Source organism: Lithobates pipiens, unplaced genomic scaffold (assembly GCF_037356315.1).
Source record: "Lithobates pipiens isolate NorthernLeopardFrog02 unplaced genomic scaffold, aLitPip1_a1.2 Scaffold_8, whole genome shotgun sequence".
Taxonomy (NCBI): domain Eukaryota; kingdom Metazoa; phylum Chordata; class Amphibia; order Anura; family Ranidae; genus Lithobates; species Lithobates pipiens.
The window spans coordinates 587,362,961-587,390,793 of NW_027507903.1; the positions used below are offsets into that span (position 1 = coordinate 587,362,961).

General features: G+C 46.3%; 1 protein-coding gene across 8 annotated transcripts in view; it reads right to left on the bottom strand.

The window, feature by feature from the left end:
* CACNA1A (calcium voltage-gated channel subunit alpha1 A) overlaps nt 1-27,833 on the bottom strand; it is a 407,588-nt gene that overhangs the window by 303,625 nt on the left and 76,130 nt on the right. For all 8 annotated transcript variants that reach the window (XM_077470422.1, XM_077470419.1, XM_077470424.1 and 5 more), the window contains exon 3: nt 18,978-19,069. In XM_077470422.1, the coding sequence (XP_077326548.1) occupies nt 18,978-19,069 (92 nt within the window). The remainder of the gene's footprint in view (nt 1-18,977; nt 19,070-27,833) is intronic.

Sequence of the window (27,833 nt, forward strand, 5' to 3'; positions counted from 1 at the left end):
TTGATTCTCATGATCGCGGTAACCCAAAGAAAGGAAAGATGGCTCGCCATAATAAACCAGACTGGTAATTTATTATATAAAACAGTAATACTTACATAGAAGTAACGTAATTGTCAAGAAGGTCAGCCCAGTCATCCGACTGCTCCTGAAGGTTCGGGCCGCAAAGCCCCTGTTGAGAGTGTCTCTCGGCGCATGCGGGTGCGCGGTAACGCAGGTGGGCGCACGCGGGTGCGCGGTAACGCAGGTGGACGCACGCGGGTGCGCGCTAACGCAGGTGGATGCACGCGGGTGCGTGCTAACGTAGGTGGGCGCACGCGGATGCGCAGATGTCCTGATGGGCACATGCGGGTGCGCGTTGACGCAGATGGGCGCACGCGGGTGCGTGCTGGTGTTGTTGAGCGAGCGCGGGTGCGCGCTGGTGTTGTTGAGCGAGCGCGGGTGCGCGCTGGTGTTGTTGAGTGCGCGCGGGCACGCGTGAGCGTGCTTGCGTGCGCGTGCACGCGGGAGTGCGCGGGAGTGCGCGGGAGCGCGCCGTGACGGCTCTTGGCGCCAAAGGGGTTACTTAAAGGGACCTGTTGCCTTGCCTCCTTGCTGTCCGGTCTACAGCGTTCCTGTCGTGATCCCTTTGCACCTGCTTGATACTTGTAACTCCTGTGACCCGGCTTACCCTGACGACCACTTGTTTGCTGCCTGCCCACGACCCCGGCTTGTCTGACGATTCTTCTGCCTGCTGATTCGGTACTTATCTGCCTGCCTGTTCCTGACCCGGCTTGTCCACGACCTCGTCTAGTCTGCTGTCCCTCCACGGTGCCAGCCTTCCAGTATCCTGCCCTACCTGCTTGTGGGTCTGCTGTGAGAAACCGTACTACAGAACACCTTCCCCGCTGCTTCAGCGTGTGCATCTTCCACTGCTCTCACCTCCTGCTGGTCGCTGTTCCTGCTGCATCTGCTCCTCTCCAGTACCCGGAGCCGGATCAGTCCTGACACCTGTGTCCTGCTTGGCACTTGTGCCCCTTCCGCGCTCTTGAACCTCTGTCTCCTCTACCAGGAGTTCCTGAGCCGGAGGAATACGAGTAGCCGCTCCCAGCATCCGTGGGCTCAACCACCAGGTACGTGACAGTACCGGACAGCCATGTCCGAGCCCATGTCGGGAGCCTCCCCGATGGATGAACTCTGCCGCCATCTTGCTGGTCTCACTCAGGCTGTGAAGAACCTACAAGAAGGGTACAACCGTCTGGAGGGTCAAGTTCAAGCCCTGTCGGCATCTTCACCTCCTTCATCAGGTCCAGCTCCCACTCCGTCCGTGGTAATGATGCCACCCGAACCAAGGGTCCCCACGCCTGAGAGGTTCTCAGGCGATCAAAGCAAATTCAGGGCGTTCCGTAATGCCTGCAGTTTATTCTTTGTCCTGCAACCTAAGGACTTTTTCGCTTGAATCCACTCATTTCCCTGTTACTGGGGGAACCACAGTCTTGGGCCCACCGTCTTCTTGAGCAGAAGCATGCCTCCCTTAACAACTTGGACTCCTTCTTCCAGGCAATGTTCCAGCTTTATGAGGACCCTCAATTGACAGCTACCGCGGAGGCGGCCTTGCACTCCTTACAGCAGGGCCGCAGACCTGTAGAGGACTATGTAACTGAGTTCAGGCGGTGGAGTTCCGATACCAACTGGAACGACGCCGCCCTGCGCTACCAATTTCATGCAGGTCTCTCTGAAAACTTGAAGGACGAGCTGGCCCGAGTGGGTATCCCAGAGACTTTAGAAGCTCTCATTAACCTCTCCATACAGATCGACAGGAGGTTAAGAGAATGGAGATCAGAATGCTCTGCCAGTCCTTCCCGTCCAGTTTGGATGCTTCCACGAGTCACCAGCTACCCTTCTGCTCCGGTGTCTTCTTCCTCCGATTCTTCCGAACCCATGCAACTTGGTCTCCTGCGGCCCTCTCTCACATCAGAAGAATGTCTGCGTAGGACTAATAATCTGTGCCTGTACTGCGGGGAACCCAGACATTATGTAAGGACCTGCCCAGCCAAGCTCCGTAAGTGCCAAGCCGCTACTACTGTTCCTGTATCCACCTTATCTGATTACGCTTCTCATCTGGCTGTTTCCGCTCTCTTACAGATTCCAGGAAGGAGTATCCGGGCCACCGCAATTATTGATTCTGGAGCTTGCAGTGGCTTCATGGACTTGACCTTTGCCATCAAAAATCACGTTCCCCTGCGACCCCGGGCGAAGGGACTCTCAGTACACTTGGCCGACGGATCTGTTCTTAAAGAGGAGCTGCACAAAAAAAAAAAAATATTAAAAGCTAGCAGCTACTAATATTGCAGCTGCTGACTTTTAATAATATCACACTTACCTGTCCCAGGTTCCAGCGATGTCGGCGGCAGATGACGAGCGATCGCTCGTCTCGCTGCAGCCACCGCTGCCATCCTCTGTCAGGGAATCGGGAAGTGAAGCGAGATGGCTTCACTGCCCGGTTCCCTACTGCGCATGCGCGAGTCGCGCTGCGCTGGTTCCCCGCTGTGTCTCTGGGAACTGTGTGTTTCCCAGAACACAACGGGGGGGGGGGGGCGGAGCCATGCGGCGGTGGGCGGAGCCATGCGGCGGTCTGGCCGGAAGTGGGTGCAGTTACCTGGATTATCCAGGTAACTGCACCCCCCTCCCCCCCCGAAAGGTGCCGATTGTGGCACCGGAGGGGGGGAGGGATAATACTAGCGGAACTTCCCCTTTAGGGTGAAGAACCGCTTTAAGTCCGGGCCAGTTACACAGGAAACAAGACCCCTGTTGACCACCATCTCTGAGAATCATCAAGAACTTTTATGCCTGGACATTATTGATTCTCCCTTATTCCCAATCATCCTTGGCATGCCCTGGCTGAAGGCCCATAACCCTCAGGTTGACTGGCGCACCGGGAAGATTAACTTCTCCTCTTCCTATTGTAACCAGCATTGCTTAATTAAGTCTACCGATATCTCCCCTTCTTTGTTGTGCCTGGAAGCTGACAAGGAGATTCACCAATCTGTCCCTGAGGCCTATCATGAGTTCTTGGACGTTTTTAACAAGAAAGGTGTCGAAACTCTCCCGCCACATAGGCCTTACGATTGTCCGATCGAGCTCCTTCCTGGAGCCGAAATCCCCTTCGGAAGGATCTTTCCTCTAACTGAGCTGGAGTTGGGCACCTTGAAGACGTATATTGATGATAACTTGGAAAGGGGATTCATCCGACCTTCTACCTCCCCTGCGGGAGCCGGAATCTTTTTTGTGGAGAAGAAAGACTACACGCTGCGCCCCTGTGTTGATTTTCGGGAACTGAATAAAATAACTATCAAGAACCGGTACCCTCTACCTCTGGTACCCGAACTGTTCCAGAGACTAGGGACGGCGGCGGTATTTACTAAGCTGGATCTTCGCGGGGCCTATAACTTGGTCCGCATCCGAAGTGGCGACGAGTGGAAAACTGCCTTTCACACCCGGTTCGGGCATTTCGAGTACCTGGTCATGCCCTTTGGACTATGCAACGCACCTGCTACATTCCAGCACTTCGTGAATGACATCTTCAGGGACTATCTTGACTTGTTTGTTATAATTTATCTTGATGACATCTTGATCTTTTCCCCTTCTCTGTCTGAGCACCGTGAGCACGTCAAAAAGGTGTTAACCAGACTACGTTATCATGGCCTGTATGCGAAACCAGAGAAATGTGTGTTTGAGCAGCAGAGTATTCAGTTTCTGGGCTTGATCATCTCTGTTGAAGGCATTCAAATGGACTCACAGAAATTTTCCGCCATTCTGGACTGGCCTGCTCCCTCCGATAAGAAGGGCGTTCAACGTTTCGTGGGCTTCGCCAATTTTTACCGGAAATTCATCAGGGGGTTCTCTACCATCATCTCCCCCCATTACAAAGCTCACGAAGCAGGGCTGTCGTTTCCACTGGACTTCCGAAGCCCAGGAAGCTTTTGTGGCCCTCAAGAAGCTGTTCACCTCGGCATCAATCCTGAAGCACCCTGATCCGGCTTTGCCTTACATCTTAGAGGTCGACGCTTCTGAAATTGCGGTTGGGGCTGTTCTTTCACAGAGGCAAGGTTCCAAGGCCCTTCTGCACCCGGTGGCGTTCTTCTCCCGTAAGCTTTCGGAAGCTGAAAGGAACTATGATGTGGGAGATCGGGAACTGTTGGCCATCAAATCGGCACTCGAGGATTGGAGGTACCTTCTGGAGGGACCAGGGGGTACGGGTAGCTGTTCTCAGTGCCTGCCATGACCACAAGTTGGCCGGTCATTTCGGGGTGCTCAAATCACTTGAACTCCTTCAGCGGACCTTTTGGTGGCCACAACTGGCGAAGGACAGCAAGAACTATGTGGAATCCTGCGCGGTCTGCTCGAGGAACAAGGGCAGCAGATCCAAGGTCTGGGGTCTGCTGAAACCTCTGCCTGTCCCTGAAAGACCATGGAGGATGATTTCCATGGATTTTATTGTTGAGCTGCCTCTTTCTGAAGACCATTCTACCATCTTCGTAGTTGTGGACAGGCTCTCAAAGATGGCGCATTTCCTTCCCATGAAAGGTACCCCCTCCGCTGCTGAGACTGCTAAGGTGTTTGTTAGAGAAATTGTGAAGCTTCATGGGATTCCTGTGGACATTGTCTCTGATCGGGGGGTACAGTTTACTTCAAGGTTCTGGAGGGCGTTATGTGGTTCCCTGGAGATCAACCTTTCCTTTTCCTCTGCTTATCATCCGCAGACTAATGGCCAGACGGAAAGAACAAATCAAACTCTGGAACAGTACTTACGTTGCTTCTCCTCTTTCTCTCAAGATGATTGGGTCTCCCTCTTACCTCTTGCTGAGTTTGCCTACAACAATTCTGTCCACTCTGCCACCAAGCAAACCCCTTTCTTTGTGAATTACGGATTTCACCCCCTGTTTCTAACAAATAATCTTCCGAAATGCTCGATACCTGCCGCTCAAGAAACTTTGACCTTCTTCAGCAACAACAACAAGCTTCTTCAGGAAACAATGTCCAGAGCTCAGGAGTAGGGATGAGCCGAACACCCCCCGGTTCGGTTCGCACCAGAACTTTCGAACGGACCCCAAATTCGTATGAACTTTAGAACCCCATTGAAGTCTATGGGACTCGAACGTTCGAATTTAAAAGTGCTAATTTTAACGGCTAATATGCAAGATACTGTCCTAAAAAGGGTTTGGGGACCTGGCTCCTGCCCCAGGGGACATGGGTCAATGCCTAAAATGTTTTTAAAAATGGCCGTTTTGGCGGGAGCACTGATTTTAATGACGGTTAAAGTGAAAAAAAAAAGTGAAATATTCCTTTAAATATGGTGCCTGGGGGGTGTTTGTAGTATGCCTGTGAAGTGCCACGTGTTTCCCGTGTTTAGAACAGTCCCTGCACAAAATGACATTAAACGGAAATAACATCATTGAAAACTGCTTGCGGTTTTAATGTTATATTTGGTTCCTGCAATATGGTTGAAAATCATTGAGAAAAATGGCATGGGTAGCCCTCCCTGCCCATTACCAGCCCCTTTGGGTATTGTACGCATATTAAGGGGAACCCCGTACCCATATTAAAAAAAGGAAATGCGTGTGGCCCCCAGGCCCTATATACTCAGAACAGCAGTATACAGGCGGTGCAAACAAGACAGGGACTGTGTAGGTTTGTTGTGTTAAGTTGAATCTGTTTGTAATTTTCAACTGGTACATTTTTAAAGTGTAGCTCCAGTCAAAAAAACTATTTTTAAGCTTTTTGGAAAACATAGGGAAGGGTTATCACCCCTGTATAATTTGTTTTGTCGTCCATCTTTTTTCATCTCACTTGCTGTTGTCTCCTTCCGTTTGCAAGTAGGAGATGTTTGTAAGTTGGATGTTTGAAAGTAGGGGCCTGCCCTATATGCTCTGCAGAAATGGCGGAACAAGGTGTTGGTTTTGCCACACCATTGTAAGCCCTCAAAGTGACTCTTGGTGGGCGCTGGAGCGCCCTGCTGTGAACGATTATATCAAGAATTGTAATTACATGCCATTGTTGAACAGTGGTAGAAAAATTGACCTTTGGTGGTTGTGGTGCTGGTGCCACAACACTATAAGTCCTCACAGTTACTCTGGGTGGGCACAGGAACGGGCCCTCCTGTGAAAAATTATATCAAGAATTGTAATTACATGTCCCTGTTAAACAGGGGCAGAAAAATTGGGCCTTAGGCACTGGTGCTGGTGCCACGACACTGCAACCTCTCTCATATACTCTAGTTTTATTGCAGAAATTAGCCCTGCTGCAAAGCATTGCATCAAAAACTGTAATTAAACGCCCCTGTTAAACAGGGGCAGAAAAATTGGGCTTTAGGCACTGGTGCTGGTGCCACGACACTGCAACCTCTCCCATATACTCTAGTTTTATTGCAGGAATTAGCCCTGCTGCAAAGCATTGCATCAAAAATTGTAATTAAACGCCCCTGTTAAACAGGGGCAGAAAAATTGGGCTGATGGCATCACCCAGAACCAGAAATGTTCTTCCAACATATCAGCGGAGGAGGAAGAGGATAGACAATCAACATAACAGGACAGTCACTCAGCATCAGCATAGGCAGTCTTGAAGGGATGTGATATTTCAAAAAAAATTATTCGGTTACATCAGCTTCAGGTGCTTGGTAGCTGTGGGTGATCCAAGACTGATTCATCTTGATGAAGGTCAGTCGATCAACTGATTCGGTGGACAGGCGCACCCTGTGATCGGTAACAAAGCCACCAGCAGCACTGAAGGTGCGTTCCGAAAGAACGCTGGATGCAGGACAGGCCAGTAGCTCAATTGCATACTGTGCAAGCTCTGGCCAGTTATCCATCCTCAAGACCCAGTAAGCCAGAGGATTTTCGGTGGGAAAGGTGTCCAAGTCTGACCTTGCCCCTAGGTATTCCTGCACCATGTAAATCAGACGCTGGCGATGGTTGCTGGAACCGATCCTACCTTGGGGCTGCGGACTAAAAAATTGTCTGAAAGCATCAGTCAGACGGCCACCTTCTCCACCGCTCCTTCTGACCGATGCCTCAGCAACACGTTGTCCAGGACCAGAAGTTTGTAACCTCCCAGTCTCTGGGAACGCGTTGCACAGACCTTTCTGCAAGGCCTCCCGGAGATGTCTCATCCTCTGCTCCCTCTGCGATGGCTAAGGTCGGCAACCTTACCCTTGTACCGTGGATCAAGGAGAGTGGCCAGCCAGTAATGGTCCCTCTCCTTGATCCGAAGAATACGAGGATCCTTCCGCAGGCTTTGCAGGATCAGGGAGGCCATGCAGCGTAGGTTAGCTGAGGCATTCGGTCCGGAGTCCTCTGGGTCACTAAGGACAACATGATCCGCAGCTACCTCCTCCCAGCCACGTACAAGTCCACGTGTTTCTTGGAACTGTAAATCATCCCTACAAGACTGCTGCTGCCAGCCTCCACCTCCATGCTGACACAATCATCCTCCTCCTCCTCTTCCTCCTCCTCATCCTCTTCCTGTGTGATGGGTGGCACAGCAGGAACACTGTCTGGATAAAGGGGGCCTTAAGAGGCAAGGAAGTCCTCCTCTTCCTGCCTCTGTTCTACCTCAAGTGCCCTGTCCATTATTCCACGCAGCGTATGCTCCAAGAGGTGGACAAGAGGTACAGTGTCACTGATGCATGCACTGTCACTGCTCACCATCCTTGTGGCCTCCTCAAACGGTGACAGGACAGTGCATGCATCCCTGATCATGCCCCACTGGCGTGGTGAGAAAAAACTGAGCTCCCCTGACCCTGTCCTGGTGCCGTAGTCGCACAGGTACTCATTGATGGCCCTCTGCTGCGTGTGCAGCTGCTGCAGCATGGCCAACGTTGAGTTCCACCTGGTGGGCATGTCACATATAAGGCGGTTCTTGGGCAGGTTCAACTCCTTTTGGAGCTCAGCCAGCTGAGCACAGGCATTAAATGTTCGGCGGAAATGCACACAGACTTTCCTGGCCTGCTTCAGGACATCCTGTAAGCCGGGGTACCTGCCCAAGAACCGCTGCACCACCAGGTTAAGGACGTGAGCTACACAGTACACAGGGCACATGGGTCAGTTGTCCCTGTCGGAAGGCGGAGAGGAGGTTGGTGCCATTGTCACAAACCACCATTCCTGGCTTAAGCTGGTGTGGCGTCAACCACCTCTCGGCCTGCCCCTGCAGAGCTGACAAAACATCCGCCCCAGTGTGGCTCCTGTCCCCCAAACAAACCAGCGCAAGCACGGCATGGCATCGTTTTGCCTGCGTACTTGCGTAGCCCCTGGAACGCCTACGGAGCTGGTTTTGAGGACAGAGCACTGGAAGAGGCCATGGAGGAAGAAGAAGAGGAGGGGGTGGAGGAGAGAGGTGTGTCACAACCAGTAGTAGCATTTTGGAAGCGATGTGGCGGAACAACCTCCAACACTACTGCACCTTGTCCTGCATCCTTCCCAGCTGCCAGAAGAGTGACCCAATGGGCCGTGAAAGACAGGTAACGTCCCTGTCCATGCCTGCTGGACCATGAGTCAGCGGTAATATGCACCTTACCGCTGACCGCCCTGTCCAGCGAGGCAAGGACATTGCCTTCCACATGCCGGTAGAGAGCCGGAATCGCCTTCCGTGAGAAAAAGTGGCGTTTGGGGACCTGCCACTGAGGAACCGCACATTGTACAAACTCACGGAAGGGGGCCGAGTCTACCAACTGAAAAGGCAGCAGTTGAAGTGCTAGCAATTTAGCCAAGCTAGCATTCAACCGCTGGGCATGTGGATGGCTGGGAGTGAACTTCTTTCGCCGGTCCAGCAGCTGGGGCAGGGACATTTGCCTGCTATAATCGGACGTGGGTGTACTGCTAGCAGAGTGTCCGGAAGCACTTGGCTGTGACACACCTAATTCTACACCTTCATTCCTCTCAGAGCAGGTTTCAGAGAGGACTGAAGGTCTAGTGGGGTTGGAGATGCCAGCTGATGAGGAGCAAGGAGAGGTCCGCTTTGTTCTTTGGTGTGGGTCTTTGAGGTACGCTTGCCAACGAGCTGCATGGCAGGTCAACATATGTCTGGTCAAGCATGTGGTGCCCAAGCGGCTGATGTTTTGGCTACGCGAGATACGCTTGAGACATATGTTGCAAAAAGCAGCGGTGCGACCTGATGCACTCGGCTCAAAAAAGGCCCACACCAAAGAACTTTTAGAATAACGCGCAGAGGCAGCGCCCTGCACAGGCGGAGCTCTGCGGTGTGATTCAGTCGGTGTGCTGCCCCTAAGCTGGCCCCCGGAGGGCATCCTGCCTCGTTGGACATGTGCCTCCTCCTCCTCCTCCTCCTCCTCCTCCTCCTCTCTCCTACCAGGCACCCACATGGAGTCAGTGCCCTCATCATCCCCTCCCTCTTCATCGCTGTAGCAAACCTGGCAGTATGCTGCAGCTTGTGGAACATGACTGCCAGATTGCTGTCCTTCTTGAGCATCCCCTCTCTCTGCGCTCACGCTACTGCCTTCCTCTAGCTGAGTGTCATCATCAGAGCCTACAAAACACTGGGCATCCTCCTGGAGCATGTACCCAACACTGTGCTCAAAGAGTTCAGGAGACTCCTCAGGAGGACGTGGTGGGTCTAGGGAAGGAGTCACTGATGATGACATTGAGAGGAGGGAAGACGATGCGTTGGCAGCTGCTTTGCTAGTACCCTGAGACTGGGTGAGAGAGGATGAGGAGGATGAAGAGGGCTTGGTCATCCACTCTACCAAGTCGTTGGCATGTTGCGGTTCAACATGTCCAGCTGTCAAAAAGAAAGACAAGCGTGTCCCATGGCCACGTGCTGATGACAATGCACCGCGTCCACGACCAGCACTGTTGTCTCTAGACACAGAGCCTGCTTGCCCTCTTTTATCGGCTCGCGCCTGTCTGCCTCTCCTTGCTGGCCTTCCAGACATGGTAATGGCCTGAAGGGAGTTGGGTAAAACAGCAGTTGGGTAGTGTATATTGTGCTGGAGGCACACAACACCCACTAACTCCTGCAGATGCCTTTATTATAGAACACCAGAGATAAAGGGGTATACTGTAATGGAGTCACACAACACCCACTAAGCCCTGCAGATGGCTCTATTAGAGAATAGACATGTGCATACGTTTTCGTCCGAACGCATTTTCGTCCGAATTTCAGCTATTTTCGTTTTCGTTTTGACAAACGATAACGAAAGCACAAAATCCGAAAAACGAAAATCCGACATAAATAAATGCTTTATTTTCGTTCGTTTTCGTTGTTACAACAGTTCGATATAGAATAGGAGATTGGGTCCTGCCCCAGGGGACATGTATCAATGCAAAAAAAAGTTTTAAAAACTGCAGTTTTTTCGGGAGCAGTGATTTTAATAATGATTAAAGTGAAACAATAAAAGTGTAATATTCCTTTAAATTTCGTAGGGGGGGGTTGTCTATAGTATGCCTGTAAAGGGGCGCATGTTTCCCGTGCTTAGAATTGTCCCTGCACAAAGTGTCATTTATGCAGGAAAAAAAGTCCTTTAAAATCACTCGCAGCTATAATGAATTGTCGGCTCCGTAATACAGAGAACACTCATTGAAAGTCATTGATAAAAAAATAAATAAATAAAAAAAGCGTGGGGGTCCCCCAAATTCAATTACCAGGCCCTTCAGGTCTGGTATGGATATTAAGGGGAACCCTGCCTCAAATTTAAGAAAAAATTTGACGTGGGGTTCCCCCTAAATATCCATAACCAGACCCTTCAGGTCTGGTATGGATATTAAGGGGAACCCCGCATCAAATTAAAAAAAAAAATTGACGTGGGGTTCCCCCTAAAAATCCATACCAGACCCTTTATCCGAGCACGCAACCTGGCAGGCCGCAGGAAAAGAGGGGGGGACGAGAGAGCGGCCCCCCTCCCTCCTGAACCGTACCAGGCCACATGCCCTCAACATTGGGAGGATGCTTTGGGGGTCTGTGACCCCTCAAAGCACCTTGTCCCCATGTTGATGAGGACAAGGGCCTCATCCCCACAACCCTGGCCGGTGGTTGTGGAGGTCTGCGGGCGGGGGGCTTATCAGAATCTGGAAGCCCGCTTTAACAAGGGGACCCCCAGATCCCGGCCCCCCCCTGTTTGAAATGGTAAGGGGGTACAAAAGTACCCCTACCATTTCACAAAGAAAGTGTAAAAAATGGTTAAATAAAACAAACACACTTTTGAAAAATTCCTTTATTAAAAATAAAAAAATAAAAAAAAGATTCCAGCGGCGGTAATCCACTCTTGCTATCCAGCGACGGACGGTCATCTCTCCAGCGATGTCTCATCTCATCCAGCGCAGCGATCCATCCTTCTTCTGTCTCCTCCACGGAGACACTACAGGCATTCCGGCGGCTGACGTTTCTTATATATGGAGGGCGGGGCCATCCGTCACCTGACCCCGCCCCCCTCTGACGCAAGGGGAAACCCGGGGTTCCCCGTGACGTATGGGTGACCCCGCCCCCCTCTGATGTAACGGAAACCTGCCTGTGTTACATCAGAGGGGTGCGGGTCACCTGCCTGTGGCCAATCATGGCTCTCCTCGCTGCTGGCGCTGTGATTGGCCAAGCATGCGGGGTCACAGTGCATGCTTGGCCAATCATGAGCCAGCAATGCACTGCGATGACGCAGTGCATTGTGGGCCGTGAGCGCCACACGAATTTGGCGCGAACGGCCCATAAAGTTCGGAATTCGCCGAACGAGCGAACAGCCGATGTTCGAGTCGAACGTATGTTCGACTCGAACACGAAGCTCATTCCTACTCAGGAGTATTATAAACGGATCTTTGATAGAAAGAGGAGAGGGGAACTTAGCCTGGGGATCAAGTTTGGCTGTCAACCTTGAATTTAAAACTGGCATGTCCCTCCAGGAAACTGGGTCCAAAGTTCATTGGTCCTTTTCCGGTTAAGAGGAAAATCAACAGTGTGGCGTACGAGTTGCAACTACCAGAGTCTTTCCGAATCTACCCGGTCTTCCACGTGGCTCTTCTCAAACCCGCTGTCCCAGATCCCTTCGTTGGCAGAGATGTTGGTCCACCTGAACCTGTCCTGATCGACGGAGAAGTCGAATTTGAAGTAGAATCGATTCTGGACTGCAGGAGGAGACGGGGACAGGTTCAGTACCTAGTGAAATGGCAGGGATACGGTCCTGAAGATAATTCTTGGGAGCCGGAAAGTAACATTCATGCTGAAAAGCTGATTCTGGCCTTCAAGAGAGCGCACCCAGCTAAGCTGGCCCAGTTGGGCATCCGGGGGCTGCCCCTTGAGGGGGGCAATGTCAAGAAGGTCAGCCCAGTCATCCGACTGCTCCTGAAGGTTCGGGCCGCAAAGCCCCTGTTGAGAGTGTCTCTCAGCGCACGCGGGTGCGCGCTAACGCAGGTGGGCGCACGCGGGTGCGCGCTAACGTAGGTGGGCGCACGCGGGTGCGCAGATGTCCTGATGGGCGCACGCGGTTACGCGTTAACGCAGATGGGCGCACGCGGGTGCGCGTTGACGCAGATGGGCGCACGCGGGTGCGCGCTGGTGTTGTTGAGCGCACGCCCGTGCTCGGGCGCACGGGAGCGTGTGCTTGCGTGCGCGTGCACGCGGGAGCGCGCGGGACCGCGCCGTGACGGCTCTTGGCGCCAAAGGGGTTGCTTGCCTCCTTGCTGTCCGGTTTACAGCGTTCCTGTGGTGATCCCTTTGCACCTGCTTGATACTTGCAACTCCTGTGACCCGGCTTACCCTGACGACCACTTGTTTGCTGCCTGCCCACGACCCCGGCTTGTCTGACGATTCTTCTGCCTGCTGATTCGGTACTTATCTGCCTGCCTGTTCCTGACCCGGCTTGTCCACGACCTCGTCTAGTCTGCTGTCCCTCCACGGTGCCAGCCTTCCAGCATCCTGCCCTACCTGCTTGTGGGTCTGCTGTGAGAAACCGTACTACAGAACACCTTCCCCGCTGCTTCAGCGTGTGCATCTTCCACTGCTCTCACCTCCTGCTGGTCGCTGTTCCTGCTGCATCTGCTCCTCTCCAGTACCCGGAGCCGGATCAGTCCTGACACCTGTGTCCTGCTTGGCACTTGTGCCCCTTCCGCGCTCTTGAACCTCTGTCTCCTCTACCAGGAGTTCCTGAGCCGGAGGAATACAAGTAGCCGCTCCCAGCATCCGTGGGCTCAACCACCAGGTACGTGACAGTAATTCAAACATAGATGGTAAGCTGGCTGGCTATGATACGAACACCCATTCCTTTGGAACGCTGAACAGAGCAGTGACATCAGCACGTTGCTCCTCCCGCCGCATTTCGTCACAAGTCTGGTGTCGTCCTGAGGCAGCCGGCCAGCTTGAGTTTCTGTGTGAACACTATCCACCCACCTATAAGTGGTGTTTGGAGGATCGATTCTCGTGATCACTGTAACCCAAAAAAAAGGAAAGATGGCTCGCCATAGGTAAAACCAGACTGGTAATTTATTATAAAAACAGTAACACTTACATAGAAGTAAAGTAATTCAAGCACGGATGGTAAGCCGGCTGGCTGCCCCAGGGCGACGTCAGACTTGTGACGAAACATGTCAGGAGGAGCAACACATTGACGTCACCGTGCTGTTCAACGTTCCGAAGGAGCGGGTGTTCGTTTCGTAGCTGGCCGGCTTACCATCTATGCTTGAACTATGTTACTTCTATGGAAGTATTACTTTTTTATATAATAAATTACCAGTCTGGTTTTACCTCTGGCAAGCCACATTTCCTTTCTTTGGGTTAATGTGATCATGAGATTCGAGGACCCTGGATGCCTCTAAGTTTCTGTGTTATCCACCCACCTACAAGTGGTGTTTGGAGGCTGTTCTGGTCAGAGTTGCCGCTTGCCACTTCAGGAGATAAAGGCCCTGGTTGGGTATTAGCCACAAGCAAGCCAGCTTGTTTTAGCTGATAAGCATGTACTCTATGTGGTGGCGGGTACACTTTGCATGTTGGTGTGAATTTGTCATCTACACAAGGAGGACTCCAAACACTTGATGTTTGTTTATTGCCTATAGCAATATTCCTAAGGTTTTATTGCTGTCTCTGTCCCTGGTAGGGAGATGCACAATGTATGGGCCAGCATGCCTAAATGCTTGTTGAAAAGTCAAAATGTTTATTGAGAGGTCACATAAAAATGTAATGGTTCAGAGTCATGCAGAGCCCATTCATTGAGCTGATCATTCTGCTGGGGAGGTTCACCATCTGTGTTTATGTTGGAGTTGGTAATGCAACCAAAACAGGAAGAGTGGAAAATCTTCCACTGGGGAAATTTGTTCTGGAGACAAAGATGAAAACAGAGGTCTTCCTTACTTTGGAGAAGTAAGGTTGATTTATTGAAGGCAAATAGGCCGTACATTTTGCAAAGGAAATTGCACTTTGCCAGTTACGGTCATTTTGCCCAGGTCTTAGTGAATGCTGTGAAGCACGGCTGACTTCCTAATCATCCAATCACGCGGAAACAAAAAAATGTTCTTTTATTTTCCCTGCACATGATTAAATATACCATGCAAAGTGAGATTTCACCACTTTCAGCTCTGGAAAAAATTCACTTGCGCTGAGCAGTTGAGAAATCAAGCCCTCTACAAGCCAACGCCACGTCAGAGTGCAGAGAGTCACACGCAGTAATAACAAGTGGGGATCCATCGTAGTGAGACAGAAATCAATAAATGAAAATACATTTGTCAATAACTGGCAAGCCTCTAACTATCTGCTCTGCTGCTCCATGGGGTTTTAAGAGTTAAACTTTCTGTTAACAATAACGTGTCTAATTTATCAACGGTGACTAAATATCAATATGGTCATCTGGCAAACGTCCCCCAAGTGACACATTTCCTGGATTCCAGGTTCTGCATCAGTGACAGGAATGGCCTGGTCAGTGGAGGTCTGGCAGCATTTCACCTGTGTGGGGGAAGGGTCTGGACTACTGCGGCATTACTCACAAATTCATATTTCCTGGCTTCTATTACAGGGGATGCACAGAAATTCACAAGCCATCTGCTTAGCTAAATGCAGGTTTGAAAGAGTGACTTATACCTAAATACCTAATCCATCATTTCACCTCTGACATTTTTTTGCTATTTAACACCCGTGTATCTTTTAAGTTAAATGTAAATCCCGAGCAGTGGACTTTTCAACAGCAAGGTGTTGACCTACATCTCTAATTAAACTGCACACCGTGCTTCCTTCATCTACCTATGTGTATTTGGCACTGAGGTCTAAAACATGAATGTTTTAATGTGCCAAAAATCATACTAGAAAACCTTAAAGTAATTAATTCATCTTAAACCTAACTATAAACCTGTCCTAACCTTAAACCTCAGCCTCATCCCAGATGTAAAACTCAGCCTAAGGCAGGGGATACATGGGTCAAATTTCGAAAGAATTTTCTTTCGAAAATCCTATCTAAGAATTTTCGTTCGTATCTCGCACCATTGGTGGGCTGCAGCAACAGACGATTTTCTTGCGGCCATCAAATTTGCGTAATCGGACATGTTGGAATTTTTCGAAAAACCAACAATTTTCTAATCATTAATGAGAGAATCGTGCGACAAATGGAATCGAAAAATACGCATGTGCAAGAAAATAAATTTCCCAGAAAGAAAAGAAGATTCCCAGCCACAAAAATTATTTTCTGTAGCAACATGAGGTGAAATTGAAGGCTTGGTTGGTCAAATTTCGAAATCAATGGTGGCATCGGATCACAAAACGCACTCATCTTTTGGTTTTCAAAAGAAAATTCTTTCAAAATTCGACCATGAATGGCCAGCTTAAGCTAAACTTAAACCATAAATCTAATGTATCAGTCAACTCATCCTGTAGCCCTAAATCATAACCTAAACAATTGCTCGACCCAATAACACTCAACTCAACCACAACCTTAACTTATAGCATAAGCCTTAACCCTCAGCCTTAACCCTCAGTGGAACTTTGCTTTAATTTTAACACAAACTTAAAGCATAAACCCAAGAACAGAAATTTTATATATTACAGCTAACCAGCGTGAAAAGAATAACTCATAGAATAGAATAACTTACACCATATCTATAAAGCATCAGTATTGTCAGTCCTAAACTGGCCATACATCAGTAGAATTTTTCTTGAATTTTTTTTTTCCTGAACATTCGTTCGATTTTCTAATGGTTAGTGGAGTCAAATTGATGGTCATTTTTACCATACTTACAGTCAGTGGCAACCTGTCCATACGGAGCACAGGGGTGCCGGATTCTAATCTACATGCAGGGCGCGGAGGCATGGATTCCAGTTTTTTTTTTTGTTTTTTTTTTAAGTGCATGGTAAGAGCCTGAGGCTCTAATTGGCTTAAAAAAAGGGAGGGCTCAGGGCGCAGAGCATTACGCTTCGAGCCCACCCAGTTGTGTGTCAATAGCTAATTGGCCAGGGAGACCCGATTGGCCAAGGAGTCTTAGGACTTAAGCAATGTGTTTCGTGTATGGCTCTGCGTGGCCTTAATTTGTTCATGTAAACGCTCTGTGATGTGCTGTTGTCTATGTATTTATTCTTGTACTTGTGCTATAGATTTAATAAAAAAGAATAAAAAAAATAAAAAAACGTCTAATAGCGTATCTAGAATCAAGAAAAAAAAAATTATATATTGCACCTTTTAGTCCTTAAATCTGGTCACTACATCAGTTTTCTTTTTTTTATATTTTTTCCCCTGTATTTTTACCTGAGAATCCTACTAGTAAGGCACTTTCAGCCTAAGGGTAACAACCGTAAATCACCGCACTGTGCTGTACATTCAATAAATGGCAAAAAGCCAGTGATAAGCTAAATTCTCGATGACAAGTGCAGAGAAAATATTAAAAAGGAACCTATTTAATAAATATCGAAAAACCCAAAAATATCTTATCACCATGAGAAATATTTTAGATTAATTACCAAGTCAGGCTTGATGATAAAGGCCTTATTTGGTGAAAAACTGGGAAGAAAAGTGACAATTTTACATAGTATTCAGGCATTGCTCAGGATTGCATGTGCCGGAAAGCATCCAATTGGGTCCTTTGCAGCATGTAATTCCTTATTCCTCCTCCCTTGATCCCCAGGGGGGAATTCATTATCATCTATATGACTGTTATTTGGTGCACAGATGCATCAGAAATAAAAAGCATGACACATTCAGTTTGACAAGGGACAATTTCACTCGGGGTAAAATGCACATGTGCGTTTAGTAGAGATGGTGCCATGCATTGCTTTTTAAAAGTAACAAAAAGTGACACTATTCAAAACAGTGCGTTTTGAATTTGGGAAGGCACATGCTGCATTTTACGCAATGCACAACAATACAAAGCACCTCAGTGCACAATTATCTATTTTGCCTCTCATAAGATTAATATAATAGTTATACTGTATAGGGGGCTTTTTATAATACAAATAATAATAATAATATGGATCTATCTGTGTGTTTTTATTTTTAATTAAATAAATTGTCTAAATAAGTTTAATCCCTAGAATTAAAATTGATTGTAAAGTCTTTTTTTTTTTTTTAAATAACAAACATGTTATACTTATCTGCTCTATGCAGTTGGTTTTGCAAAGAGCAGCCTAGATCCTCCTCATCTTGGTTCCCTCTTTGCTGCTCCTGGCCCCTCCCTCCTATTGAGTGCCCCGACAGTCAGCAGCTTCCTATGGGGGCACTGGAGCCGAGTCACAGCTCCATTCAGACACGGAGCCCTGACCCGGCCCGTCCCCCTCTCTCTCCCCTGATTGACTGACTGACTTTGATTGACAGCCGCAGGAGCCAATGGCAACGCTGCTGTGTCTCAGCCAATCAGAAGGAGTGTCCCAGACGGCTTAGACATTCGTGGACATCGCTGGAGAGAGATGGGCTCAGGCAAGTAATTAGGGGGGTGCTGGGGGGGGCTGCTACACACAAAAGTTTTTTTTTATCTTAATGCATAGAATGTATTAGGATAAAAAAACCTGCCTTTACAACTCCTTTAACACAATACCACAAGGAATAATCCTATATGAGCGTGCCTATGGCTAAGGAAATGGAAACCACAGTAGCTATTGGCTTGTCACTAGAGGTAACAGTAATGATCATATAGGAAACATTGTTGCCTGGTTCCCTGCAGAGCCTGGACCACGTCTAAGACATCAGCTGACAACGGGCTTTAGTTCCTGTGAAGTCCACTCCTGTGACCCACAGGAGAAGTATGGCCAAAAGAGCTTTAACAACACTTCTCCTTTAAAGGGTCTTAGTACTACTACTGTTACTACTTCAGAGTGGTTGCCCTATTTTTTGTACCCTTCTTGGGTATCCTACACCCCTAAACCCTTTTCTATAACAGAGTTCAGCAATAAAAGATAAAAAGACTAAAGTGACTCATGCTTAACTTATTTTTCACTCTGCCATACTCCAAGGACTAGACCAGTGATTCTCAACCAGGATTCTATGGAACCCTAGGATTCCTCCAGAGGTTGCTAGGGGTTCCTTCAGCATTGGGCAATTTCTGCCTCTCAGATAAGTTCCCACTGACACCATTGATCTTTTTAGCTATCTGTAAGGAGGTAATTCTTCCCAATGACCACAAGTGTAAGGACCATTCTTCCCACTGACCATCACACTAATGTATCTTGAGTTGTAGAGTTCTAATTTTTAGCAGGGATTCCCCAAGACCAGAGAACTATTTCAAGGGTTCCTCTGTGTTGAAAAGGTTGAGAAAGGCTGGACTAGACCATGGGATCTCTGTACCATTAAAAGCATTGGTATATTTAGCAATTTGGCATCACCAATGTTGTATGCTAACCTAATTAAATTCCACTTTTACTTTTTCAGGTGTAGGTGGGGACACACTGATTCTTACAGGATAGTCATTACAGACAGCACAGTTTTCCTACTTTAATACCCAAGGTCTGTGTAGCAAACAAACACATATCTTGGTTCATCACACACACATAACTGGCATATCTTAAACATCATAAACATTATTATTATTAAACATATTACATACTTGGGATTCCCGACACCAGTTTTAAAGGTCTTAAGACACGCACTGCTCGGAGGGTTCGCAAGTCAAACTCTGGTCCAGTAGATGCTATGATACTGGAAGGAAAAGAAGATTGAATAATTAATATTTACATTCTAGCATGACTTCCTAAAATGTACACACTCTTTTTTAAACAATTATAATAACATCAAGGATAGTGGTATATAGGACAGTCTAATCCAGTGATGGCGAACCTTGGCACCCCAGATGTTTTAGAACTACATTTCCCATGATGCTCATGCACTCTGCAGTATAGTGGATCATCATGGGAAATGTAGTTCCAAAACATCTGGGGTGCCAAGATTCGCCATCACTGGTCTAATCCATGCTTAACCTCCCTGGCGGTAATCCCGAGTCTGGCTCGGGTTAGGAATTTACTGATAGGAACGGTAACCCCGAGCCAGACTCGGGATCGCTTCGCTGGATGCAGGGGAGGACGCAGTGAGACTTACTTACCTTGTCCCCTGGATCCAGCGATGTCCTCCGTGCTGTGTGATCGAGCTGTCCTCCGCTCGATTCACAGTGCCGAATGCCGCCGAGCTCCGTTCCCTACGGCATTACGGCGCACGGGAGCGGAGAACGGCGGCAAATTCAAAAAAGTAAAAACACACAAAACACTGTAATCTTACAGATTACAGTGCTGTATTAAAAAATACACACCCCGTTTGTCCCTAGTGGTCTGGGCAGTGCCCTGCATGCACTTTTATATTATAAATAAAAAAAATTCTGCCTGGAATTTGGAGATTGTCCATAGCAACCAAAACATGTCCCTTTTTCAGTGTTTTAGGATTTTATTAATTATTGAATAATTTTTATTATTCTTTATTATATTATAAACTTTATCATACCCGGGATGTCTGCTAGACTCTGGTTTGAAGACATTTAAGAGCGTTATTCCTAAGAATTACAGGACTACAAAATAAAATGCCAAATTTCCATGCAAAATAATTGTACCGCTTTCAGCACCTAATTCCAGACTGAATCATACCGCCAGGGAGGTTAAAAAGATATGTGTATCTTTTCATGTGACAACACTGAAGAATTTACACTTTGCTACAATGTAAAGTAGTGAGTGTACAGCTTGTATAACAGTGTCAACTTGCTGACCCCTCAAAATAACTCAACACACAGCCATTAATGTCTACACCGCTGGCAACAAAAGTGAGTACACCCCTAAATGAAAATGTTCAAATTGAGCCCATTTAGCCGTTTTCTCTCCCCGGTGTCATGTGACTTGTTAGTGTTACAAGGTCTCAGGTGTGAATGGGGAGCAGGTGTGTTAAATTTGGTGTTATCGCTCTCACTCTCTCATACTGGTCACTGGAAGTTCAACATGGCACCTCATGGCAAAGAAATCTCTGAGGATCTGAAAAAAAGAATTATTGCTCTAAATAAAGATGGCCTAGGCTATAAGAAGATTGCCAAGACCCTGAAACTGAGTTACAGCACAGTGGCCAAGACTGTTATACAAGCTGTACACGCACTACTTTACATTGTAGAAAAGTGTCATTTCTTCAGTGTTGTCACATGAAAAGATAGAATAAAATATTTACAAAAATGCAATTGAGATAATGTAAATGTGCACACAAACATAAAAAGGGGGGGTGGAATGTAATGACACAGTGACTAAAACTGATGGGCGCATAAAGTGACAGAAGAACAGGCATTGCCAAGCATGGCACTGTTAGCAAAGAAAAGACAAGTGTTCTGTTCACGATAAAATCAGAGTTCCTCTGAGGAACGACAAGCCAAACCCACCTCACTCAATCCTGCATCAATTTTTAAAGTGCAATTTGAGAAAAGTGAGCTATATTTGCTGTGACCATCTCTTATGAGATAGCTATAGGGTCTGTCATTGCTGACCCCCTTTTAAAAACAAATTCTAGTTTCCTGGCTCTTATAATGACCTACTAGATTTAAGCCTTTCTTCATCACTTACTCAAAAAAAGTATATTTATATGGAAACTCAAAGATGTGTCAGAAGCTTTTATCTGCAAGTTTGTCGTGTGTCAGTGACTTAAAGCAGGGTTCTCTAAACTTTCTAAACAAAGGGCCAGTTTACTGTCCTTCAGACTTTAGGAGGGCCGGGCTGTGGCCATTGGAAGTAAAAAAAAGTCCAGACGTCTATGGGAAAAACCAATGCCCTAGCTTTATGTCAGTGAGAGGAGATTGGGGCATCATTGGTATTATTGGACACCATTGTTGGTGTCATTGGGGGAAATTTTGCCTCATCATTCATATCATTGGGAGAAATTGTGTCCTATTGTTAGTGTCATTGGTGGGAATTGTGCTCATTCATTGGTGTCAGTGGGGGAATTTGCGCCCCTTCATTCTTGTGACTGGGTGGAATTATGCCCCGTTTTTGGTATCAGTGGATGAAATAGTGCTTCAAGGAGCAGATAGAAGCAAGCAAAGGGCTGCATCTGGCACCCAGGCCCCATTTGGAGACTATTGGCTTAAAATATGGACGTAAGAGGGTCAGTTTGACAGGTAGGTAGTTTAATTAAATTCTAATATTGAACTTCTTTTAATTACGACCTTTTCTACTATTAACCTTCTCAATACCAGACAGTTTCACCCTCTTTCTGCCCAGGCCAATTTTCAGATTTCAACGCTGTCCCACTTTGATTGACAAATACTCAGTCATGCAACAAGTTCCTAAACTACCTTTTTACCATTTTTTGAGACAGATAGAGCTTTTTTTGGTGGTACATTATCACCACTGGGGTTTTTATTTATCTGTTTCTATATAAATATTTTGAAAAAAAAGTTTTTCTTAGTTTCTGTTATAAAATTTTGCAAACAAATAATCTTTTTCCGTAATTTAAAGTGGATGTGAAGTCAGAAGTTTTTTTTTAATTGAATGCATTCTATGCATTCAGATAAAAAAGCTTCTGTGTGCAGCAGCCCCCCTAATAATTAGCTGACCCCCATCTTGATCCAGCAATGTTGCAGTAGTGTCCCGGCTGCCCAGACCTCCCTTTCTCATTGCACTGTGCCATTGGCTCCCGCTGCTGTCAATCAAAGTCAGTCAGCCAATGAGGAGCGAAAGGGGACAGGGCCAGCCCACGGCTCCATGCCTGAATGGGCACAAAGAGCAGCGGCTCAGGCTGTGTTGCCCCCATAGCAAGCTGCTTGCTGTGGGGGCACTCGATAGGAGGGAGGGGTCAGAAGGCAAGGGACCTGAGAAGAGGAGGATCTGGGCTGATCTGTGCAAAACCACTGCCCAGAGCAGGTAAGTATGGTATGTTTGTATTTTTTAACCACTTACAGACCGGACCATTTTGCTGGTCAAAGACCAGACCCCTTTTTGCGATTCGGCACTGCGTTGCTTTAACTGACAATTGCGCGGTCGTGCGACGTGGCTCCCAAACAAAATTAACATCCTTTTTTTCCCCCACAAATAGAGCTTTCTTTTGGTGGAATTTGATCACCTCTGTGGTTTTTATTTTTTGCGCTATAAACAAAAATAGAGCGACAATTTTGAAAAAAACACATTATTTTTTACTTTTTGTTATAATAAATATCCCCCAAAAATATATAAAAAAACATTTTTTTCCCTCAGTTTAGGCCGATACGTATTCTTCTACATATTTTTGGTAAAAAAAATCGCAATAAGCGATTATTGATTGGTTTGCGCAAAAGTTATAGCGTTTACAAAATAGGGATAGTTTTATGGCATTTTTATTAATAATTTTTTATTATTTATTTTTTTACTAGTAATGGCTGTGATCAGCGATTTTTATTGTGACTGCGACATTGTGGCGGACACATCAGACATTTTTGACACATTTTTGGGACCATTGTCATTTCTACAGTAATCACTGCTATATAAATGCAGTGATTCCTGTGTAAATGACACTGGCATTGAAGAGGTTAACCAGTGGGTGGCAGTGTAGGGGTTAAGTGTTCCTAGGGGTGTGTTACTAACTGTGGGGGGGGGTTGGGCTTTCATTTAGTGAACACTGATCTCTGCTCCAATCACATGGAGCATAGATCAGCGTCATTAGTTGCTAGGCAGAATGAAGAAATGCTGTTTACACGGCATTTCCTCCATTCAGCCGTCCCGTGAGACGATCGCGGGTACGCCCGCGGCGATCGAGTCCGCGGGACCCGCGACCGGACTCACAGGGGTCCCCACCGGCACGCGAGCAGGGCGGCATTGAAGATTCAACGTACCTGTACGCAAATATGCCTGCCCGTGCCATTCTGCCGACGTACATCGGCGTGCGCTGGTCGGGAACCGGTTAATCAAAAAAAGCCAAGACATGAATATCATATTAAGCCATAATGTATTCTGCTAAATTTCTTTGGTAAAAATAACCCAAATCAGCGTATGTTGTTTAGTCTTTGTGAAAGTTATAGAGTCTACATAAGATGGTATACTGTATGCTGTATACTTTAAAAGTGAACAATCTTGATGTACTGGCTGCCTGTCCCATTACATGAGGTCCTAAAATGCCAGGACAGTGCAAATATCCCCCAAATGATCCCTTTTTGGAAAGTAGACAGTCAAAGGTATATAGCAAGAGACGTGGTGAGTTTATTGAAGTTGTCATAATTTGTTGAAATTTAGAAAATTAAGAAATTTAGAAAAAAATGTGTTTATTTTTTTCACAAAGTTGCCATTTTAACAAGTTATTTCTCACACATAGCATAAGCATACTTAGAATTACACCCCAAAGCACATTCTGCTAGGCCTCCCGAGTAGGAAGATACCACTTGTATGAGACTTTTTCACAGCCTAGATGCATAAAGGGGCCCAAAATTCAAGAAATACCTTTGAGTTTTCAAGGAGCATAAATTATGCATAAATTACACATCTGATTTCCTGACCAAGTAACATATTTTTGGAGGCCCTAGAGCACCTGGTCAGTTAAAACACTCACAAAAACGAAATTTTCACAAAGTAGCTTATTGGGTTTTAAGGTAATACGTGGCATATACTGTAATTGCATTGTAAGATAATGTGGAAAGAGTGAGGCAAGGATACATAAGGAGGTGTTACGTTAGGATGTATGAACAAGAGTACATTACAAATAATATCAAGGTATTAATGACCCAACTGATGCAAAACCATACCATAGGCTCAACTGCCTAATTCAGGATTGAGAGGCTGAAGACCTGTGCTCTTACCCATTATGAGCTATTAATGACTCCTCGCCTCCAAAAATAAATACCTCTGTGGAAGGAGTGGGGGAACACGAAAATTACTCCATATTGGAAAGCAAACATTCCAAGGTATTTTCTGAAAGGCATGGTGACCCTTTTGAAATTTTGAAATTTTTCACCACAAATGCAGGAAAGAACATGATTTTGTTTTTCTTACACAAAGCTGTCAATTAATAAGATATTTCTAACACACGTCATGGGCATACTTAGAATTACATCCCAAAACATATTCTGCTACTCCTCCCAAGTATGGTGAGATCACATGTAAGCCCTTGTACACACGGTCGGACATTCCGACAACAAAATCCGTAGGATTGATTTTGGCAGAAACTGGTGTTGCATACACACAGTCAGACAAAGTTGTCCTATTGTTTGTAACGTGATGACGTTATTTAGTTACGACGGGACTACGTTCAAGCTAGTAGACAATAGCTTTGGTCTAGGAATTCGATCTGAGCATGCGCGGCACTTTGTCCGATCAGAATTCTCTACAAATGAACGGACAAAGTCCGATCGGATCATATTGTCGGAAATTTTTTATATCCAGCTCTCAAACTTTGTTGGTCGGACATTCCAACGGAAAAAGTCAGATAAAGCCCAAACACGGTCGGATTATCCGACAACATGGTCCGAACGGACATTTTCTGTTGGAATGTCCGACCGTGTGTACAAGGGCTAGGACTTTTTCACAGCCTGGCCACATAACGGGACCCAAAAATGCAAAGAAGCACCTTCAGTCATTCTAGAGGCATATCTTACGCATTTCATTTCCTAACTACATATTTTGGAGGCCCTGGAGCAGCAGGACTAGAAACAACCATAAAACGATATTTTGGAAAGCAAACACCTCAAGGTATTTTTTTCAGAGGCATTGTGAGTCTTTTGAAGACTTCATTTTTATTTCAACAAGTTTTTGGAAAATTAAATAAACATTTTTTTTTTTTTTTTTTTTACACAAAGTTGTCAATTAATAAGATATTTCTCACACGCGGAATGAACATACTTAGAAATACACCCCAAAACACATTCTGCTACTCCTCTGTACTGTAATGTTCACACCCATAAGAGTGGTCAGGGAATATAGCGTAGTGTCCCTTGTAGTAGTAGTATATGTAGTATATAATATAGTGTAGTGTCCCTTATAGTAGTCCCAGTTACTATAAGCAAGCAAGCTTAACCTACTGGTACATGAATGCCATGTTCACTGGCCTGATAACTTGCATAAACGTAGTCAGAAAAAGGAAGGTGGGACTTTGAATGAGGCTATTGATTTGTGGGGGTGAGATAATTAGAAAGTATATTTAGTTGGCATATTGAGTCTAACAATACATAACAATGATGCACATAGTAGTTTAATATGTATACACACACATACACGGTGTTGCAAACATACAAAGGGGTCAGTCCATGCAGTAGGCAGAAACATGCTCAATTAACAGGCCAGGGTTAGTATAGGCAGCAGGCAGTCAACACTGCACTAGTGTGACAGTAATCAGGGACACTGTAACTGGTATGGTGGTGATTAGGGACACTGCAACTGGTGTGGTGGTGATAAGGGACAATATAACTGGTGTGGTGGTGATTGGGAACAACATGGCTTGTGTGTCCCTGCTCAGGGACAAAATAACTGGTGTGGCGGTGATCAGGGACTTTGTAATTGGTGTAGCTGTGATTAGAGACAATATGACTGGTGTGGTGATGATCAGGGACACTGTAACTGGTGTGGTGATGATACTGACAATATGATTATATGACTGGTGTGGTGGTGATTAGGGACAATATTACTTGTGTGGCTGTGACCAGGGACACTGTAACTGGTGTGGAAGTGATCAGGGACAATGTGACTGGTGTGGCAATGATCATGGACACTGTAGCTGGCGTAGAGGTGATCAGGGACAAAGTCACTAGTGTGGCAGTGATCAAGGACAATATGACTGATGTGGTGGTGATCAGGGATTCTGTAACCGGTGTGGTGGGGATTAGGGACAATATGACTGGTGTGGCTATGATCACAGACAATATGACTAGTGTGATAGTGTGATTAGGGACACTGACTGGAGCAGCACTGATTAGGGGTACCATGAGTGGGTGGCAGTGATTAGGGAAACTGTGAGTGGGTGGCAGTGATTAGGGAAACTGTGAGTGGGTGGCAGTGATTAGGGAAACTGTGGGGTTGATTTACTAAAACTGGAGAATGCAAAATCTGGTGCAGCTCTGTTTAAAAAATAATCAGTTAACAGGCTTTTTTTGTCAAAGCGTAATTGAACAAGTTGAAGTTAGAAGCTGATTGGCTGCCACGCACAGCTGCACCAGAATTTGCACTCTCCTGTTTTAGTAAATCAATGCCTGTGAGTTAGTGGAGGTGATTAGGCAGACTGACTTGCAGCATGGGTCTGGTGACATTGTACTGCTGTGGTGTTGATCAGATATAATGGCTGCTGGCACTGACATAATGTGATAGCAGAACAGCCAGTCATTGTTCATGATTGTTCATTCATTGTTTCTTTATTTTATTTTTTTATTTATATATTGTCACCAGAGCAGTGCACCATAGTGACACTGATCTACTCTGAGGGGGGGTTCAGAGATTTTATTTTATTTATTTTTTACACTCTGACTGCTTATTACAGTAATGATCACAATATAAGCTGTAACACTGTTCAAAGGTTTAATTCATGAAACCTTTGTCTACTATTGTGATGCTGTGATTGGTCACAGCCATCATATGGTACATGGCCGCTGTGATTGGTTCGGGTACCATGTGATCGCTGTGGTCAATCACATAGGGATCACACAGTAGTATGTAACCCAGCTCCTGAGTGTCTTATTACCCTGTTATATCTTATTACAGTAACCCAGCTCCTAAGTGTCTTATTACCCCTGTAATATGTTATTAGAGTAATCCAGCTACTGAGTGTCTTATTACCCCTGTAATATCTTATTACAGTATCCCAGCTCCTGAGTGTCTTATTACCCCTGTTATATCTTATTACAGTAACCCAACTCCTGAGTGTCTTATTACTCTTGTTATATCTTATTACAGTAACCCAGCTCCTGAGTGTCTTATTGTCCCTGTTATATCTTATTACAGTAACCCGGCTCCTGAGTGTCTTATTACCCCTGTAATATCTTATTACAGTAACCCAGCTCCTGAGTGTCTTATTACCCCTGTAATATCTTATTACAGTAACCCGGCTCCTGAGTGTCTTATTACCCCTGTAATATCTTATTACAGTAACCCGGCTCCTGAGTGTCTTATTACCCCTGTAATATCTTATTGCAGTAACCCAGCTTCTGAGTGTCTTATTACCCCTGTAATATTGTATTACAGTAACCCAGCTCCTAAGTGTCTTATTACCCCTGTAATATGTTATTAGAGTAATCGAGCTACTGAGTGTCTTATTACCCCTGTAATATCTTATTACGGTATCCCAACTCCTGAGTGTCTTATTACTTTTGTTATATCTTATTACAGTAACCCAGCTCCTGAGTGTCTTATTACCCCTGTAATATCTTATTACAGTAACCCAGCTTCTGAGTGTCTTATTACCCCTGTAATATCATATTACGGTATCCCAGCTCCTGAGTGTCTTATTACCCCTGTAATATGTTATTAGAGTAATCGAGCTACTGAGTGTCTTATTACCC